General features: G+C 42.1%; 1 protein-coding gene across 4 annotated transcripts in view; it reads right to left on the reverse strand.

Annotated features, from left to right (window-relative positions):
- Positions 1-20,138, reverse strand: part of efl1 (elongation factor like GTPase 1) — a 115,367-nt gene extending 95,229 nt beyond the window's left edge. Inside the window, exons 1-12 of one of the 4 annotated variants that reach the window (XM_070973294.1) lie at positions 20,095-20,138; positions 19,484-19,601; positions 18,989-19,056; positions 18,804-18,888; positions 17,774-17,907; positions 14,308-14,445; positions 13,870-14,084; positions 12,968-13,091; positions 7,204-7,283; positions 6,435-6,571; positions 6,182-6,304; positions 3,102-3,201 (exon numbers count right to left, since the gene is read on the reverse strand). In XM_070973294.1, the coding sequence (XP_070829395.1) occupies positions 3,102-3,201; positions 6,182-6,304; positions 6,435-6,571; positions 7,204-7,283; positions 12,968-13,091; positions 13,870-14,084; positions 14,308-14,445; positions 17,774-17,907; positions 18,804-18,888; positions 18,989-19,056; positions 19,484-19,574 (1,295 nt within the window). In that variant the 5' untranslated portion in view covers positions 19,575-19,601; positions 20,095-20,138. Of the gene's footprint in view, positions 1-3,101; positions 3,202-6,181; positions 6,305-6,434; positions 6,572-7,203; positions 7,284-12,967; positions 13,092-13,869; positions 14,085-14,307; positions 14,446-17,773; positions 17,908-18,803; positions 18,889-18,988; positions 19,057-19,483; positions 19,602-19,972 lie in introns of all 4 variants that reach the window. The other 3 variants (XM_070973238.1, XM_070973468.1, XM_070973380.1) reach the window with 3 other exon arrangements.
- Positions 20,139-20,349: the final 211 nt, after the last annotated feature.

Below are 20,349 nucleotides of genomic sequence, written 5' to 3' on the forward strand. Positions count from 1 at the left end.
GACTCAGCAAAGCTGACACGGTAATAATGACTGCTCCTCCTGGTGGACTGATCGAGCAAGTGCAGGTAGTTTCCACAAATGGAGCTTAGGGGCGTTACGAGTTGGCCCCGCGCGATGACATCATCGCGGGGGATCTCATTACAGTCACGAACCCGCCTACTGCAGAGCAGGGACCGGTCACGGACCCGCCAGGGCCCCAGCACGAGATTAGGGGAATTTCGAGGCCGCTACATCTGGACTACCAACATATATGCTATATGTTCACCATGTATTTCTGGATTTCAGTGCATTCAGAATACAAGAATAAGATCTGTTTTTACACAGACTTCCAAAGTTCTGAATGAGTTCAGATGTTTCAGATGTTCAAGGTTTGTTTCATTTCATAAGAAATGCAGAAAATGACCCCAGATAACAATACTGCAATGTAGTGTAAACTCATAAATCTGCATTTTCAGGCTGGATAAGGCCTCCCAGTCCTTAAAGGAGAAGTCTGGTGATATTCTGCAAATTCGCTATTATCATCAAATCCCACACATATTTATGGATGAGAGGGCAGAAACACAATAGGTTTAACTGGCAGGCTATTGATGTTAACAATCCTCCAAGTGCACCCCCACCGTTCACAAACATGTGTCACAAATCACTCTTTCTATTATTACAGTGAGGTTAATAAAAAGTTTTCAAAAGCTGTATCACTAAATCATTTCCATTTCATTTGTGTGCACTGGGAGTCAGCTGGCTCAGTTAGAGGAAGAGTCCAGAGCTCATGCTCCATGGGCAAAAAACCACAGGAAGGGTGAAGAAGCCTGAAAAAAATGTTTTGGTATATGACCCAGTGAGCATCCTTCGTTGCAATGAATGAGGCGCCATCTTGGAACAGCGGATTCAGCTCCCTTCATACTATATCTACAGATATTATCAACGTTTCAGGGGTGCTTACTTTGTATTTTACTTTTAAATGAAACTGTCTATATACAACCTGGCTAACAATCTGTCTTCTTTTGTTTCTTCACTTTTCCACTTGTTGTAATGGAACCCCAAAACTGCAAAAGGCAACAACATGTTCTCACACAGGTCAAATATATAACTGATTCCATCATTAAATAGTTATATTAGTCAAAGGCATGTACTTTTAATATATGTAGTAAATAAAGCATTCGTCTTCAAGCTGCAGTAGGTAAGATCAAGAAGAGAGCAGACTCAGCCTGAAAATTTGAACCAACACAAGTTCCACGTCACTCCCCCTCCCTCTCCGCTGCACTCATGCCCTGCCTCCCTGCGGTGTCTGCGCGGCTGCCGTGACAACAATCGGAAACAAGCTAACTCTGCCCAGCTGCTACATCACAGTCGCTAACATACCGTAGGCCTTGCGGAGTGTTACTGTAACAATCACCATATTAGCTTTCTGGTTATTTGTTGTCTTAGCCGTGTATGTTGTTGTTGGCAGTGGTGGTATGGGCAGTCCCTCCTTTGTGGGTGGCTGTTGCTCTGCCATAGCTTTCACTAGCCTCTTGAAGCCGCTCACAGAGCTGTTTGACTGGGCGGCAGCCAGCAGCATGAGCGGAGGGAAAGGGCGGTTCGCAGCGTGTGTGAGTAGTGATTGACAGATGACAGACACTCCCTCAGATGCTCCTCTGGCTCTGATTGGTTGTTTTGTGTCGGGCTCAGTGTATTCTTGCAAATCACAGTAGGAGCAGTAGGTGGGACCAATGGAGCGTTTTTTTTTTGTTTTTTTTTTTCACAGATTACACATTTCATGTACTGCTGTCTGGGCACAGGGACAGTTCTAGCAATATGACAAAAAAATTACTTTTATACAAGTTACATATTGCAGCTTTAATCAACATTTCTCACCACATTTCTAATATTCCTTATGCTGACATGGTAATGAGCTTGTCAGCATGTGTTTTAGGCAGGGTTTGGTCTGGGGTGTGATGAGCGTGTGACACCAGTCATGAAATCAAGAGTATGCAATATGGCTAGCTACCTGAGAATTTAACATTCTACACTTAAAACACCTTGATGACCAGCTCTCTCAGTTAGCTACTTTACAGCTTCAGCACGGTTTAGCAAATGCACCATGAGGCAAAGCGAAGGCAGTGAGCTCTCTGGCCCATTATTAACTAACACATGTGCTCCACAAGTCAGGTCATTAAACCAACACTGGGAACAACACTATAATGGCTCTCAACATCAATCTGAGTCTCCTGTACACATGTGCATTCAATGAACAAGGGCAATAATCCACTCTTTACTATAATATGTCATCCAGCCAAGCCAAGTCTCCAAGCTTCATAAAAGACTTGAAAACAGAAGCTGTGATACCAGGCTTAGATTAATGTGCCAGATACTGACAAAGGGAGCTATGTGATGTTTGAATGTATTCAGATCCTAAAGCAAGACATGCAGGTCAGGCCAAGTCCATCTATTTCTGACAGTGGAGGAGTCAGGGAGTGCGGTCTACCCCTCAAATCACCTCCAAGGAGGACAGACAGATCAGGGAGGGCTAACAGCAACAGTATCCCACTCAGGCAGACAGACACAAAAACCTACCTACAGTAAAAGAGAAAGTGGAGGCAAAGGTGCACTGAATTATGCTAATACTGGACTGTTCACAGTATTGAGGACACAAGTTCTAAAGAGGCATGTTTCATTTTCAGTCCTTTATGCTGTGAGCACCAGCAGCTACATTTCACTCACCTCCATGGTACATGGCCAGGGGAAGTGAGAATGTATGTTTTTCTGTCATTTGTGTGAAAGAACTCTTGTGTGTGGACTACTGCTACAGCAGTTATTTGACACTAAATGGCAAAAGAATTCGACCATTAAGAATCTGTGATGGTGTTTGAGCATGTTCCTAAGACTTTTTGTGTCACTTCAGGCTAACTGAGAGCCAATGCTTCCTTTACATCCAAAGCAAATAAATTAGACATGTTCACAGCCACGGGCAGAAGGAAACATCAGGACTGCAGCACCATCTACTGACCGCACACACACGCAGACACACATACGCGTACACACATGCAGACACACACACACACACACACACACACACACACACACACACACACACACACACACACACACACACACACACTTACCTCTGTCTGTTCTGAGGCAAGGCCTTGGTGTCAACAGCAAACATCTTGGACACAAAGATGATTGCTGGAGCAATCGCCCCACTCGAGCACTGGAGGAATGCTGGAAAACAATCAGGAGGAGGAAAAAGTCAAACGCGCATCTGGAAGCACGACATAAGAGCCAGATAACGTCCGGTCAGGTCCCAGCACTGTTAGCTGCTTCCAGTACGCAATGAGGCAATTAAATAAGTCATCCAAACAGCGTAATCATTTGACATGACATGCAAAACACACACCCTCAAAGCGAACAGTGATAAGAATAAGAAATAAAGAGCATTGTGTAGAATATCTAACAACCGTCAGGGGGGTCCAAATCCATTATTTCCTCAAAGTATATCGTATGTTGCTGCAAACAGTTTGAAACATTGCAAAAAATATGAAAAACACAACTTCAGTGCAAAGATAGATGGGTCAGCTTCTTTTTTCTGCTTATTAAATATGTTTTTTGTCTTTTCTTTCTGCACATGGATTGGTTGTCTTTCAGGGGGACATTTTAGATAAGTTGACAATACAGTTCTTTTCTTTCCTGAAAAACCTCTCTATTGCACTTAAAACTGCGTCATGCATCTGAGAACTTTTCCATCCTGTACGTCTGTCACTAGTTAATTATTTGTATTTTTTAAGACTGACTTTTGTGAAGAGCAAAAGGGAGAGTTCTACCCTTTGTATATACTTGTTGTGTTTAACTTGCATGCACTTGTTGTCTTTTACCATTCTATCCACTTTATTGGTGCTGCTGTGAAATTGGAATTTCCCCTCGCAGGACGAATAAAGGAATATTGAATTGAATTTAATTGAATTGACCCTCAATCTGGATATGGAAGAAGGTAATAATAATAATAATAATAATAATAATAATAATAATAATAATAATAATAATAATAATACATTTTATTTATAACACACTTTACATTCCCCGGAATCTCAAAGTGCTACAGCACACATTACAGTAAAAACATAAAAAATATAAAAAGAGTACTTAAAGTATAATAAAAGCCTCTTTAAAGGGAAAGGTCTTTAAGTGTTTTTTAAAAGCATCCACGGTCTGTGGGGTCCTGAGGTGACTGGGCAGGGAGTTCCACAGACGTGGTGCAGCAGAGCAGAAGGCCCAATCTCCCATTGTCCGGAGCATGGTTCTGGGAGTGTGGAGGAGGTCTTGATCTGCTGAGCGTGTATTCCGGGTTGGGGTTTGCTGGGTGAGGAGGTCTTTAAAGTATGGTGGGGCATTTCCATAAATGCACTAATGGGTGATGAGAGTAATTTATTCTGGCAGTGATGGGAAGCCAGTAAAGTGTGCAGAGTACTGGGGTGATGTGTTCATGTTTCCTGACTCTGAATAGGATCCTGCTGGCAGCATTGTTCTGTGGAGACTTTTGCTGGGGGTCCCAATGCATTGCAGTAGTCCAGCCTGGAGGAGATGAAGGCGTGGATGAGCTTCTCAGCATCAGATACGATGAGGGAGGGGCAGAGTCTGGCAATGTTCCTTAAGTGGAAGAAGCAGGATTTACAGAGATGTTTGATGTGGGTCTCAAAGGTTAGGTGAGGGTCCAGTCTCACACCGAGGTTGATGACAGCAGATGAAATATTTTGTCCAGAAAAGGTGATGGCGGTTATGAAGGATGATTGGACCTGGTGGCTTCAGATTTAAAGCAGTTGAGATGGAGCAAGTTCTGACTCATCCACGCCTTTATCAGGTAGGAAGGTAATGAGTGTTGAGAGTGGTATTGCTGTTGATGGTGACAAACCAGTTGAACAGAAAGTAGAGAGGAGGTCTTGTATCTCTGGGATAAAAGCTGAGTTCAGTTTGGGTGGCCGGTAAATAAGCAGTATTGTTGTGGGGAAGGGGGGCCGACATTTGAAAGCGAGGCATTCAAATGAGGAAAATGCCGGCAGAGCCACAGGAGACAGTCTGAGTTCATTTCGGTGGATTACCAACAGGCCTCCACCACAGCCAGTGCTGCGTGCTTTCTGCAGGTAACTATAGCCAGTAGGACAGGCTTCATTCAAGGTGGAATACACATTAGGCTGGTGCCAAGTTTCAGTAATGCACATCAAGTCAAGCCCCTTGTCCAGAATGTGGTCATTGATGAGGCATGATTTATTCGTCAGTGATTGTGCATTAAACAGTTCCATTTTGATGTGTGAGATGCTGGGGGATCTTTGTAGAGGTCTGAGTAGACTGAGTCCACTCCGTGTTTTCCAGCCCACTTAGCATGTAATGGGCTCGCGCTGCTACCTGGTACAATAGTTCCAACAGTGGCAGCTTTCTGATGACATGTTAGAGGTGCGACGGTGTTTGGTGGCTTTGTGAATATCTTGCTGGCAAACAAAGATATCATAGGAACACAGTCCAAACAACAAAGATATCACAGGAAAAAAAATCACTAAGACACAAAAATGTGGACTGGAGAAGCGGCGAACAAACAGCACCAGCGTCCTCTCCAAACCAGGTGTCATTTGCTGTTGAAACCAGCTGTCGAGCCCCATGAGGCAAACTTTGCTTACTTTGGGCTATATAGATAAAATTGACTGTTAATTAGTTAAAATACAAATCTGATTCTGAAATTGCTAAAATGAGAGTGTACTTTTATTATATATAGACACACATACACGCATGCACGTGCACACACACACACAGACGCACAGAAGTGCAGAGAGAGAGAGAATCTAGAGAAATCTATGTTAATGTATCAGTTTTTGACAGCCCTGTTGACCTTTTTTGGAATTTCATGCAGAGTTTGGGCCTGTGGTTATGGTTTTATTGATGACCTGGATTTCTGATTCTTGTATCTGTTCATTTTTCCACCCCTCAGTAGCATACTAGTTTTGTCAGTTGGTTCAGTCAGCTAGCTATGCAGTCATGTAGTTACAGTTGGTGCAACCTGCTGCAGACATGACTGTAAAATGCTGTTATTTAAAAGGTATTCCAATAAGCAGAGTAATATTCTTCACAAATAGTCTACTGACCTATGTAAAAAGCTTGGAGGTCCCCTTTAATTCAATGCTACAGATCCAGTGTGTGCATGTGTCTGTGTGCATACCTCTTTTGAGTTCCTGCGTTTGTTTGGGTAATGAGTCAAACTGTCGCGCTCCGACACTCATCAGTTTCTCCACCCTCTCAGCCGTCATGTCTAACGGACTGGGAAGCTTCTCACACACCATTGCTACAGTCTGTGTTAAGAAAACACACTAAATGCACAAACATCCCCAGAAAGTGCTCAACTGAGGCAGCCAAACAGATGAGGTTGTGTTCCACAGACTTTTAGATGACAACGGATCAAGACACAAGGATACAAAGGACAGCCTGGGACACAGGTAACCACTGGCTGCAGATGGCAGAAAGGAGGACTTTGGGGTCAGAGTGTCGAGAGTCTCTGGCCATCACTTTTAGCCCAAGTGATGTCACCACCTTCTCCACCTTCTCCTTGTCTCTAGTCACAGAAAAACAATACACATCTTTACATAAAGACAATGGGGTATAGAAAGCAACACATTATGACATGTACCTGTTCCATTTAAGCTATTTTGGTCATTAAGTTATTGCAACCATTATTGATGGCCAACTACAACACACAGTTTTCTTATATCTGAGTGAAGTGAACATGTAACACATACTTTGGTCTGATGTCATTCTAGTCTGCTGCTACTAACGTTTGGAATTTGCTTAAAAACAATAAAACTGGATAAACATATCTTAATCACCGCTTTTTAGGGCCTTTTTATGGCTTATTTTAATGGTATCTGTAAATGTTTAACTTCTGCGTGACTTTATTTATCAGTCACTTTGCTTTATTTTTGGTTTTTCTTCTGATTTCGTCTGTCCCCTCCTCCTCCTTTCCCCTTACAAGTGTCTTGTGGCACTTGCCAGGCGGTCATTGTAAATAAGAAATTGCCCGATATCACAGTTTCCGTTTTCAAGCCGTGTATGAAGCTTGGTGACATGGTCTGCAACCATTTTTCATTGAAAGCACATTGCTTCCCTGGTAAAATTTCTACACAATAATAAATACAAAAATAAATAAAATCACTACAAAGTGTTTTCAGGGTAGTATCTTTAACCCACCTCCTAGTGACAACCGCATCATATAAACTCCAAATGTTATCCAGAACAAGCTGCACAAACAGTTGCTTCTTTCCTTTGGCCTGCAGCAAAGACAGAAACAAAGATGCATATCAGACAGGGAAAGGAACAAGATTTTGACTTTCAGTTGATTACCTAAAACCACAAATTTAAACAAGTGAGGAGGCTGTGAAAAAAAGTTTTCTAGAGCCCACATGCTGTTATTTCCACAATCATGTGTTCACAAAGTGGCGAACCTCGCTCCATCCTTGCTTGTGCATGACTGAGCCTTTCGAGGATCATCTTTTGTTGCTCCTGTCCCAACTCGAGTGAAATGTGTTGCTGGATCCATTCAGAATAAACATATATTTACATAAATCTTTGTAGCTAATAGGGTGAAAGAATAAATATATTGTCTTTTTGCCGTTTTCAATTGAGTATCAAAAAGGATTAGCAAACTGCCTTAGATTTCAAGCCCACTCCAATGCACTAATAAAAAAATAAATAAAACTAAACTAAAATAAAACTAATATTAACTTAAACTTTCTTTTTCATGTTAGACATTTTGCTAATGTTGTTGTCCATAACAAAATATTTCCTAGTAAGGTTGGTATAGAGCAATATATTTGTTAGTGAAAGAAGCTACACAATAGGGTTGGGCAATATAGGCTGCTCAAAAAAATTAAAGGATCACTTAATCATCACAGTATAACACCACCAAGTCAGTTACACTTCAGGGATATCAATCCATACATTTAGGAAGCACAAGTGATCGTGACTCAGTTACACCTGCTTTGAAAATGAAAGTGACAACAGGTGCAATGGTGAGGCAAAAACAATACAACCCCCAAAAAGGGAATGGGTTTGGCCAGAGATACCTGTTGTCTCCTTTAGCCTTCCTGACTGATTCTTCTCTAATTTTTTAGTTCTGTTATTGTCCTTGTCACTAATGGTAGCATGAGGCCGTACCTGCAGCCCAGTCAGGTTGCACAGGTAATTCAGGTCCTCCAGAATGGCACATCTATACATCCAGTTGCAAGGTTTGCTGTATCTCTCAGCACATTCTCAAGAGCATGGGGGAAATACCAGGAGACCGGCTGTTACACAAGGAGAGCTGGCGAGGTCGTAGAAGGGCATCAACCCAGTAGCAGTACCGGTGTCTGCTCCTCTGTGCGAGCGGGAATAGGAGGAGCACTGTCAGAGCCCTACAAAATGACCTCCAGCTGGCTATTGGGGTGCGTGTTTCTGACCAAACTGTCAGACTCCACGAGGGTGGCATGAGGGTCTGATGTCCTCTAGTGGGAGCTGTGCTCACAGCCCAGCACCATGCAGCTCAACTGGCATTCACCAGAGAACACCAGAACTGGCAGTTCCCCCACTGGTGCCTCGTTCTCACGGAGTACATGTGACAGGCGTTCAACAGTCTAGAGACGCTGTGGTGAATGTCATGCTGTCTGTAACATCATCCAGCATGACCAGTTTGGCGGTTGGTCAGTGATGGTCTCGGGAGGCATATCCTTGGAGGGTCGCACAGACCTCCATGTCAATGATTCAATGACACCCTGACTCCTGTTAGGTACTGGGATGAAATCCTCAGAGCAATTGTCAGATCTTAAGCTGGTGCAGTGGGCCCTGGGTTCCTCCTGGTGCACGACAATGCCCGGCTTCATGTGGCCAGAGTGTGTAGGGCGTTCCTGGATGACGAAGGCATTGATACCATTGACTGGCCTTCCCATTCAACTGACCTAAATCCAATTGAGTACTTATGGGACATTATGTATCAGTGCATCCGATGCCAGCTAGTACTGCCACAAACTGTCCAGGAGCTCACCGGGTCTGGGAGGAGATACCCAGGACACCATCCATCGACTCATCAGGAGCATGCCCAGACGTTGTCAAGAGTGCATACAGGCACACGGGGGCCATACACACTACTGAGTCACATTATGACTTTTCATACAAGTTGGATCAGTCTGTGATTTAAATTCTTTACTTTGATTTTCAGTGTGATTTTGAATCTTGCCCCCACTGGGTTGATGATATTGGTTTCCACTGACTGTTGTTACATCATTTTGTTCTCAACAAATTTTATACATTGTAAATCAATAAAGATTTTCAACTTGAATATTTGATTCATCATGATTTTTTTGTGCAGTGTATATACATATATTACTTATATGTACCCATTTTGCATCAATATGATAATTTCCCTGATTTTTCAGGAATTCAATTGGCAGGATGAGCCTAAATTTCCAAGTGGGTATTTTATCTATACATGTTTTCTTAGTTTAATATCAGAAATGACGATGTGAGATAATATTCTCTCCATATGGCCCACCCCTACTGGACAACAACATGTTTACTCTTCTGGATGTTGCTTTGTAAACCAGCTGAATAATTACCATGCATCAACATGAGCATCGTGCACAACTCAGACAGCGAGTTTCACTGTGGCAAACCTTCGAACACTCAATGGGCTGTGCCTCTCTTATGTTGTGCCAGAACCTAGATGCCCCCCATCCCTTCAGCTTTTATTCAACAAGGTTTTGCATTTGAGCTTCATACACAAACACTAAAATGTGACTTGTTTTTTTCATAGAGTTGCATTCATGGCAGAGTTGGAAATAGGATGGAGCACAAAATGTGGAAATACGCTCAATTTGCATGGTCATGCTGCACTATTCAGCTGCTCTGATACTCTCTTTTTAACAGAGATGTCAGTACATAATAAAGAATCAAATAATGTTTTCATTCATTTATTCCAACTGCTTCTACTGCTGTTTTTAATTACTGTTAAATTGCTATCTTCAAAACTCACACATTCTGCACAAGTGTTTCTCATGAAATGCCAACAGGGGAAAGGAGGATTTATGTCTTTGGTATCACTGGAAGGGTTTTGATGTGAAATATCTGTGCGGCAAAGAGCTGAGTCTGGCTGAGTCAACTGTAGCAATGACTGAAAAAACGTCAAAGTCAAGGTGATTGGAATTAATGAGTGAGTGAAGAGAGAAGTTCTTTTGAAAAGAGACTCAACTCAGAGCAGCAGAGAGGTGAGTATGATATTAATCTGTTGATGTGCCTAAGTTAACATTGTGAAATACATCAGAAATTTATCAGGACAAAGGGTGAACATGAATGCATCAACAGCAAACAGCACTGGCAGCAAATTAAAAGAAGAGCAGATCAAAAAACTAAGATGTGATACAGTACATTTACAAACAGAAAAAAACTATGAATGAAGGCCTGTCTGTAATATAAGCCTGTTCTAAATGAAGGTGTGGTTCTCTCTGCAGGCAAGGTAAGTAAAAGCCCCAATCAGAAATTCTTCAATCCTTCACCATCAACAATACAAGCAGCCAAAATGATGGAAGCACCTATATTCTCCTGACTACAGAATAGTTGCACAAGAACAAATGCTAAGGAATCAAATACCAAAAGTCTGCAAGCTAATGAGGGAAAAAGAGGACATTTCTGTCTCTGCACTACCCATGCAAACACACAAATACACAAACAGTTCAAAGGGTCAACCTGCACAACCCATTTCCATCCTGCGAGTGTGCTTCTCTGTAAAACCCTCTCCGTTTCATTTCTGACCCCAAATGCCAGTGAATGGGCGAGTGAGCTTGAATAAGAGGTCAAGCTCTCCATCGCTCTGCTCAGCAGGCATTGTTGCCTCCTCTGCTCTCCCCTGGCCAGACAGAAAGGCACCGAATCACTCATCTTTCAATATCTGGGTGATGAGCAGCAGCAGAATATCTATATTTGACCTGATGAACACACAGAGGAAGCATCACTGCTCTAGTCAATGATTGTTTAAAATCCAATGGTTTGAGAACAATCACAAGTGACACCAAGCATGACTAATTACCTGTCCCTGGTTATTACAAGTCTTGGGTTATCCAATAATGAACCGGAAGAAATTATGAGAAATTATGAAATCAACAGAGCGGGGGTTAACGGGGTATCTAACAGGGCGAGAGTCATGTTTCAGATTTGGTTTGCAAGGAAAGAAGTTATGAAAAGGAGTTGAGCTCCAAATGGATTGACAGGTACATTACTTTAAACCACTCTAGTGTCTATTCTAGTTATGGGTTGCAATGCCTGTAGCATTACTGCTACCGAACACAAAACTTCCATGAAGTCGGGGGATGAACAAGAGACATGACAGATAAAAAGAACGGTCAAAATCAAAGCAGGAGAGGCTGAAATATCCTGCCGCTACAGTTACTGTAAAGCAGAAGAGGCTATCTGTTACAAATATGTAGTCTACAAGCCCAAGTTGAGATAACCTTGATGATATTACTTGGCAAAGCACATCCAGAGCTACAGAAGATATTATCTAACTGTTTTGTAGAGGCTGAGTTGTTCTCCCTAGGACCAGTAAATTGATGAAGTAAGATGATTTTGATCTGTGAAATCAGTAGAGTTCCCTCTTAAGTGGACATCCTGGTATAAGCTACTGTGTTTTATACTGCTGGACTTCAGTTCTTACTCTGTGTAGGAAGTATGTGAGAAACCTTGTCTAAAGCAAGCATATTTTTTGTCTTAGAGGAAGAAATCACTAAAATATAACATTAGGTTAGGTTGAGTTCAAGTCTCAAATTTCCCACATGAAGATGAGTTCAGTCAGGTCAGTTTGAAGCAAGTACAGTCCGGGCTCAGCTCTTCTCCGCTGCACTCGACTGAGTGGGCAGCAGCATGTTAGTGTGCAGGCACAGTCCATTAGCATCTAACAGAACTATACTCTACATTCATTTCAGATTAAATGAGAGACAAGAGGAGATACAGACCGAACATTACAGGCAGAACTCTTGCACTGAGTGGAGGGCGAGAGCACAAACACACATTTATACACATGTATGAATATCCATCAGCGTTTCCATTTGCGTAGTTAGTGTATCATGATAGTACAGGGCTTGACTTTTCCATTAGTCAGCCGGTGTCTTACACCATTAACATTAACAAAGTTCTGGCCTGATCACAGCGGGACTATTAATAAGGAATTTTTTTTCAAATCATCATATACAACAATATGTCAAATGCACGCAAAATTATGGCAAACAACTGTCATTGGTCATCAATACATATCTCCTCTACGCACATTTTTCGTGCATAGATTTGACCCAGTGAAGGAACCTATTGTGAGAGATGTCCTACAAAAGCAGCTAATTTGGCATTCTGCCACCTACAAAGACACATCAAACCAAACCTGAGCAGAATAAAAGACCCTTCTCTGAAAAGAGGCTCCAAGGTGTACCGTGGCTAGAAGCTAACAAGGAGTGCACTGAAATGTGGTGTAAGATGTTTCTTTCATGTTCTCATCCAGCAGACAAAACAGCTGTGTTTCATACAGGCTCAAACAATTTCAACCATCCATTATTGATAAACACCAAAAGAGTAAGGAGCACAAGGATGCTAACAAACAAGCTAATAGAAAGTAAAGAGGAGCCAAAATACAAATGAGCTGCTGACTACAGTATCTCTGAGAAAAATAACATAAAATAATAAATCAGCTGTTACATGACAAATCTGGCTCTGTGAGGTGTCGTTTCACTTGCAATGGCTCAACAGCCCTTTTGTGTCTCAGCTCACTACCCAAGAATCAGCAGTTAACAGCTCTAGTATTTGGTATACCTCAGATTTCTCTCTTTAATTCTTTCTTTGGCAGTTAAAAATGTGTGAAGAATACAGCGTAGGAGAAGGTAACATGGGAGACAGATGAAAACGTATTTTAAGAAAGACATTCAATTGTGCACAGTTACATTACCTGAGCTCCTCTCATGATTTTCTTTGCTTTTGCATTGAGGTAGAAATCTCCCCACAGGGATTTGAGTAGCACCTCGGCCCTAATGCCCATTCTCTGGCTATAGATGTGGGCAAACTGCTGGATGCTGCAAAATACAAAATCAAACTCTTAGTCTCACTCACTGACCACAGAAAAGCATTGGTCTTGATTGCAAACCATGTTTGGCTGTATTTTTAAAACTGGGCCCACTGAGTCTTGAGTTCAGAGGCGAAGAAGCCTCAGCTGTCTCGCTAAGGCTTCATTTGTTTATTTATAGCAGAGAGTGATCACAAGGCCACGGCTACCCTCAGAACTAGGTCTTCATGTCCTCATTATTGACTGTCATACACCAAACTGCTAGTACAGTATGGACACTTTACATCACTGTTTGAAAGCAGAATAAATGTTGTGAAGTCACATTACAAGTAATGACAGCTTAGGAAGAAGTCTTTCCTTTGAAAGTCCTGAACTGAACAGAAGAATGAGGTCGTTAGAGGTAACTAACAGGCTGGGGTTTGTTCTGGTCTCTCATGGTGAGGGTCATATGGTGTCACATGTATTAAATCTAACTTAATAGCACCATCTCGTGGACATATGCAAATACACTCAGGTCAATCTACCATTGGTGAATGAGAGCACAGTGAAATTAGTTTTGGGTATTGATGAAATTAGTGTTTCTGGGCCATATAAATCCATTATGAGGCCCTGCAGAAAAAATAAAGTGGGGCCCATACGGACAACGCCAACAAGGACTCCTGTTCTGGAACACTAGCCCAGTCCAGGTTTGCTGTGTCAACTGGTTTGAGTTGCCTTCTTTAAGGCTCACACCCTCCACACCGTATCACTAATGTCATCAATGCGACTTAAGAAGGGAGCAACCTCACCTGAAACCCCATCCATCCATGGCGCTGGCGAAGACCACGTTTCCTTGGTCAGGAGAAAAGTAGAGGTGGGAGTCATCAGCCTCCTCCAGCCCAGCACTCCAGTCGTAAACCTGCTTTCCACTCGATGTCTCGCTGTCTTTCTCCTCCTCCTTCTCTTTCTCTGCTCGCTCCTCCAGCACTTTGGATGTGAACAAAGTCCCTGTTACTGCGTTCACCTGCAAGAAAAACACACACACCAAAGCTGAGTTACAGTGGCCTACAAAACATTACTGACATTTTTCATGTTTCATATGAACTAATAAAACATTTACAGCCACTTCAGGTGATTCAAGGCAGCTGAAATTTTCTTTGTAGCATAAGATTACAGCTGTAAGTACAACAGAGGATTTGTGGTAAAATATACTGATATCTGTGTAAGACGAGAGCTGGGCCCCTCACCTGTTCCAGGATCTTTTGCAGGTGTGTGTAAGCTTCCTGAGAGGTGAGCTTCAACTCGATAATGAGTCGGTCTATCTTATTGATGACTAAAACAGGCCTGATGTTCTCCAGCCACGCCTGACGCAGCACAGCTTGGGTCTATATGCAACACAAAAAAACAGAAAAAAGAGATCACAATTCACATCACTACACAGCAACTGCACAGCATTTCTACCACCAGAGGCAAACATATGGTACAGTTGTAAAGACTGAGGTTTTACATTGCTGATCACAAACGTATGTAATTCCTATATTTAATGCACCATCTGTGTTAAAAAGTAAGAAATCAAAGCATAACTAAAATAACTATGCACCAGGAAGCAAAATGAGAGGACCTGTAAGACAAAGCATTACTTCCTGTAGCTGAAACGTCAGTTAAAAGCTAACTAAACAAATCTATGAGGAGGTTTTCGGTTGTTGAATTCTGTTCTGCTGATGGGAAAAGTTTGAACTAATATTGGTTTTAAAAGTACTTGTACTGTTCTTTACTTGAGTATTTCCATTTCATGCTCCTTTATACTTCTACTACACCACATATTACTTACTATTACTAGCTTTAGATGCTATATACTTTGCAGAATACAAAATATAAATCAATTAATAAATCATGATATATTATCATAGGTTAGGCTACCAGGCTGTACACAAAGAATTTTAAATTAGCTCCACATTTACCAAAGGCAATTTTAAAATTATGAAATAATCCAACGATATGACAAATAAGATTCTAAAATGGGCCACCCTGCATAATCAGTACATTCACTTTTGGTATTTAAAGTATATATTGATACTATAATATTTTCATACTTTTATTCAAGTAAAATCAGTTTTTAATACAGGATGCAGGAGTATAATCCCTACACTGTTCATCTAAAAATCATGTTAACACCCTCAAATTAAATCTGTCAGTCAGCCCCGTAAGCTCATAGTCACTGTTTTATTTCTAATATCAAATCCAAACCAATGTATTGGAGTACAGGGACAAAAAGTCCAAATAAAATTTAGACTGACTGCAAACTCAGTGGGCTCTATTTTCGTCCCCGCCGCTGGCTTGGCGCAGGGTGCGCACCCTGCACAGTGGTATTTTCACACAATGCAGGCAGGCGCACGGCGCATTTGGTATTTTGGTAAACCGAGGTGATTAGAGGTGCGCCAGGATGGGCGTTGCGGCGCAGTAGGGGGAAGTGTCGGCATAATCAGCCGGCAGATTTGGATTTTCGGCCCATTTTGGTCCACACTTCCGGCGGCGCAGAAGTGTGCTGAAAGCTCGCCACTCCAGACCTGGTCAACTCTGTGCGCCAGCGGCGCAAGTGGATTTTCGTAAACTGGTGGAGTCGTGCGCTCACGTCACCAACACCTCACAGTCAGGTTTCCACAGTGTCTGGCATTTCACTGCGATCAAAAATTAGCAACAACCACAATTCAATGCAACTATCTGAGTCAGCACATACAGTCAGACCTAAATTTATATATTTTGATCAGTATCTCATCTGACCACATCGAAAGGGCATTCGGCACTTCGAACCTGACCAAATGTACACAGGTGACACAGGGATGTCTGGTGATCTGTGACTCAAATTGCCAGGTGACAAACGTATATGCCACTTTCCCCGGGTCGGCACATGACTCGTTCAATCTGGCGAATTCTAGCATCCCTACAGTCTTTCAGGGGGACACCCCTCTGGATGGGTGGCTGCTAGGTGATAACGGCTATCCACTGAAAACGTGGTTGATGACGCCATATATCAACACCTTCAACAAGACGGCAGCGTGGTTTGAACAGTGTTTTCAGCTAGGGCTGGGCAATAAAATGATAGCAATAAGTCTCGCAACAGACACGTAATCAAGATCAATAAAAAATGCGTTCGATAAAACGTTCAACAATTTTTATTTTTCGTCAGAAGAAACCTGAAGTTGCGAAGCGAAGTTGGTTGCATGAACAAAGGCACTCGCTCACCAGTATGGAGTTTTTTGGATTTTATAAGTTGGACCGTAGTCAGACCAATGTGCTCTGTAACTTATGCAAGACTGTCGTCCCCACCAAGACCGGTAACACCACAAACTTATTTAACCACCTTAGCCGCGCTCACTCTTTGGAGTGCAGCCGTATTCGCCAACGTCCAACAACATCAGCAACCGCAGCACCACCGCACAAGCAGCAGACCGCCATGCAGAGGTATCTGCTTCAGTGCCTGATGACAAATCATCTAAAAGGCACGAAGACGTAACGGAGGCAGCGGCATATCATATAGCTAAAGACATGCTTCACTGAGCACTGAGGAGAAGCCAGGTTACAAACATCTCTTACACGTACTTTTTTTTTTTCTTAAACACACTCGCAATAAAAATATAATTGAATAGTTCATGTATGTTTAGAGTAAGAAGAGTGTTGTTCATATGTCTAGGTTGGTTTTATAGTTCAGTCAAGTCTACCTCAGTTTCTGCTATGTTTCCAAAACACTGCACATATCTGAAAACATTTTATTCACCAGAGGGTGAATCAGCTTGTGAACTTCCTGCACTAAACATGCAGAAAAAAAGTTCTCAGGTTTCTCTCTGTTTACATTTTTACACTTTTTTTGCATTTATTATTGTGTTTTCCATGGTTGTGTTGACATTTCCTTTCCTTTCTGCCTTGATAGCTGAGGGGATTATAATCAGAGGAAGGCTAAATTTAAAATAAAAATGTTTAAATTTAATGTATTTTTCTCCTGGTCCTTATTTTAAATAGGTCATAAAAAATATCAATAATTATCGATATTGATTGATAGAAAACACTTATACCGTGATACAGTTTCAGCCATATCGCCCAGCCCTATTTTCAGCAGTGCTCGGTCAGTCATCGACCGCACATTTAGGGTTCTCAAAATGCATTTTAGATGTCTGGACCGGACAGATGGTTCATTAACATACAGCCCTCAGAGTGTCGGTGCATTCTTCATGGCATGTTGCGGTTTATGCAACATGGCTGTACGACGTGGATGTCACTATGAACTCACAGAGGACACATGAAGGGACTTAAGACGGAGAGAGGCTGAAGTGCATGTGCCATGTCAACTGGGAGCGCCTCGCCACCCAGCTTTGTCATTAAGTGAGTATTTGCGGTTACATCAGTTCAAAAAAATATCTGACGATCAATAACTTTCCACACTAGACAGATTGACAGTATGGAAATAAATTTCGCAAGACCATAGATACAGCCACTGCGAGTCTGGACCTCCCGGACCAGAAGTCTGCACCGCCACGCCACATCTGCGAAGCAGACCTGACTTTGCGCCGTGCCTCCACCACGCCGGCGGCGGAATCGAAAATAGAGCCCAGTATGTTCACACGGAAGAACGTAGATCTGCAGTAAATAAGATGTCTTCTTTATAAAGAAAAAGCTGACTGAGAATGAATGAAAAATTGAGTCAACGGTGATGTTTACCTGTGGACACACTCCCTCCACAGCATCAACAACTACTATGGCACCGTCACACAGCCTGACAGCAGTGGAAACTTCAGAGGAGAAGTCGACATGACCAGGAGAATCGATCAGATTTAGTAAGTACTCCTGATCTCCTGAGGAGACATAAGGCACACAAACACTGTTTAGAGGCTCCTCCTCAAAAACCCCTTCCACAGACTGCAGAGAATTTGAGCATGATAAAGGACAGAGTCATCGACAAAGGATCACACTGAGTGGTACTATACAGAAATAATAAAGGGTCTCACTCACAAGGCAACTCAGAGATACAAAAGATTCTCCAGACAGCCATCTTTTTTTGTGTGATAAAGGAAACTAAAACAGTGCACTAACACATCTTTCCAGATGGTCCCTGAACACAACAAGCACATAGGGGTTATGGTGCAGTCACCATGACGAATATCATGGCGACTGTCAAGAGAAGAAAGGTAGTTGCAGAGTGTCACACTTAATAAGAGAAATGGACCAGTGATTATTTTCTTTGTTGATGTCAAAGGCAAGACAGTGTGTCTAAGTTAGCTCATGGGGACACACTCGCAGTGATGAATAAGGCTGATCAAGTGTCATTAAAGCTCTGAAACCTGCTAAAGTGGATGAGCGACAAGGACAAATGTGTTTGGAAAAAGTTAAAACTCCTTGGCAGTCTGTGCTATGCTCATACTGAGAGAAATGCAGCATTTAAAACGCAGAGTGCCTGGGATTTTTTGACTGTAGATACTGTCATCACTACTGCTCTATGCTCCAAAGACAAGAGGACACACAAGGCTCTGGTTTTCTCTCTTCAATCAAATGGAAATGTAAAATTAAAAAAGGACATTTAAAAATCACACACCAAATCAAAAGAAGTCCAAGTGGGATTAAAAAAAATAATAATAAAGAACAGGAAATACCAGCAGACCACCACAGAATTAGTCCTAGAATGTATTGAAGTGACAGCTTGCAACAGTAAGAAATATTCAAGTGTGGATTTTCCTAAACAAAGCGGCCTTACCGTGTCTATAATGCAGAGAGATGGCACTGGACTTCATGGTGATTCCTCTGATCTGTTCATCCTCTCTGCTGTCCAGATACCTCAGCTGATACCAATAACACATCACAAAATGACAAAACAACTGCAACTACAGCATGTTCAGGTCAAAGAGCATGACTGACAGAATCCAAAACAAAGTCACGTACCTTCCCAGCCAGTCGGCTTGATATGATACCATTACTGGCCACTAAGCAGTCAGCCAGAGTAGTTTTGCCTGCAAAGATGCACAGGGTTCCAAATTATTTCACTATCGAATCCACCTTTGATCTATTAAACGTGAACACTTACTGCTTTTCTCTCTTTATATCATCGTACGCTGAATACCTTGGAGTTTGGACTACTGGCTGAACTAATTTTAATGACTTTATGTTGAAATAAGGATGCAGTGACAATTATATCTGTGACCCAACATTACATCAAATCAATTTTCTCTAAATTTCAAATGTATCTGAATAACAGCACATAAATATGTTGGGTTTTGTTTGTTTTTTGGTTTTGCATACAGTGTATGTCAAGCAATAGCTACTCACACGCACTGACAGTATCAAGCTGGCACAGTTAGATAACACTCAGTGGTTGCTGACAGCTGAAGTTATTAACGACGACGCCATAATGTGTCCAGCAAAGAACTGTGAACTCACCATGATCAACATGTGCGAGAATGCACAGGTTTCTGATGTTGGCAGGGTTTCTCTGCAGTGCAATGATCTTCTCCAGGCTGGTGAGTCCCATGACAGGCACCTTAAACTAATGACAACACTGAACACACCGCTGGTGGTTAGCGTGCTTTAAACAGCTAACTGATAGCACAGTAAGGTGAAGTGATACGGTGACAGCACTGAGACACAGTCCACCTGACAGGACATTCATTCATATCACAGCGCTGTCTCTGCTTGCTCACTGGCTAACGTTGGAGCTAACCTCGGCAGAGCAGCCGGACAATCCGGTCTGAACAGATAATGATTTCAAAAGGTCAAGTTTCGTTATTTAAGTACGATAAACACAAACTATTAACGAAGACTGGACACAAGATGCTGACAGAAATGTCTCTGTGAATTCTAACAGGTGATATATGCTAACACTGACTAGCTTGATCCAAACTCCTCACCGAAAGAATAATAAGACCTCACCTGGTTTCTGAAGTCTCCACACAACACCACAATCACAAGATACGGCGCTGTGTCCACTTAAATACAACAGAATCGTGAGATTAAGCGCATATTTTGAAGACATGTGGACAGTGTCTACTCACGTTGTTTTCCCGGAAGTTGACATGTCACGTTGAGCATGCCGTTTGCTAACATTGGTGCTGCGTTCACGCACATAATACAAACTACGTTATCCTAATTCATTTTTCAGGTCGTTCTCGCAGGGTACAATTACATAGACACAGTCATGATTCATTCATTAAATACTGTTTAAAACAGATTTGAGGCTTGCAACATTACACCAATAACTCGATTCAGTATCAAAACCAGTTCGAGACTTTCTACAGTTAACAACGTCA

The sequence above is a fragment of the Chaetodon trifascialis genome, chromosome 1 (genome assembly GCF_039877785.1).
Source record: "Chaetodon trifascialis isolate fChaTrf1 chromosome 1, fChaTrf1.hap1, whole genome shotgun sequence".
Taxonomy (NCBI): Eukaryota; Metazoa; Chordata; class Actinopteri; order Chaetodontiformes; family Chaetodontidae; genus Chaetodon; species Chaetodon trifascialis.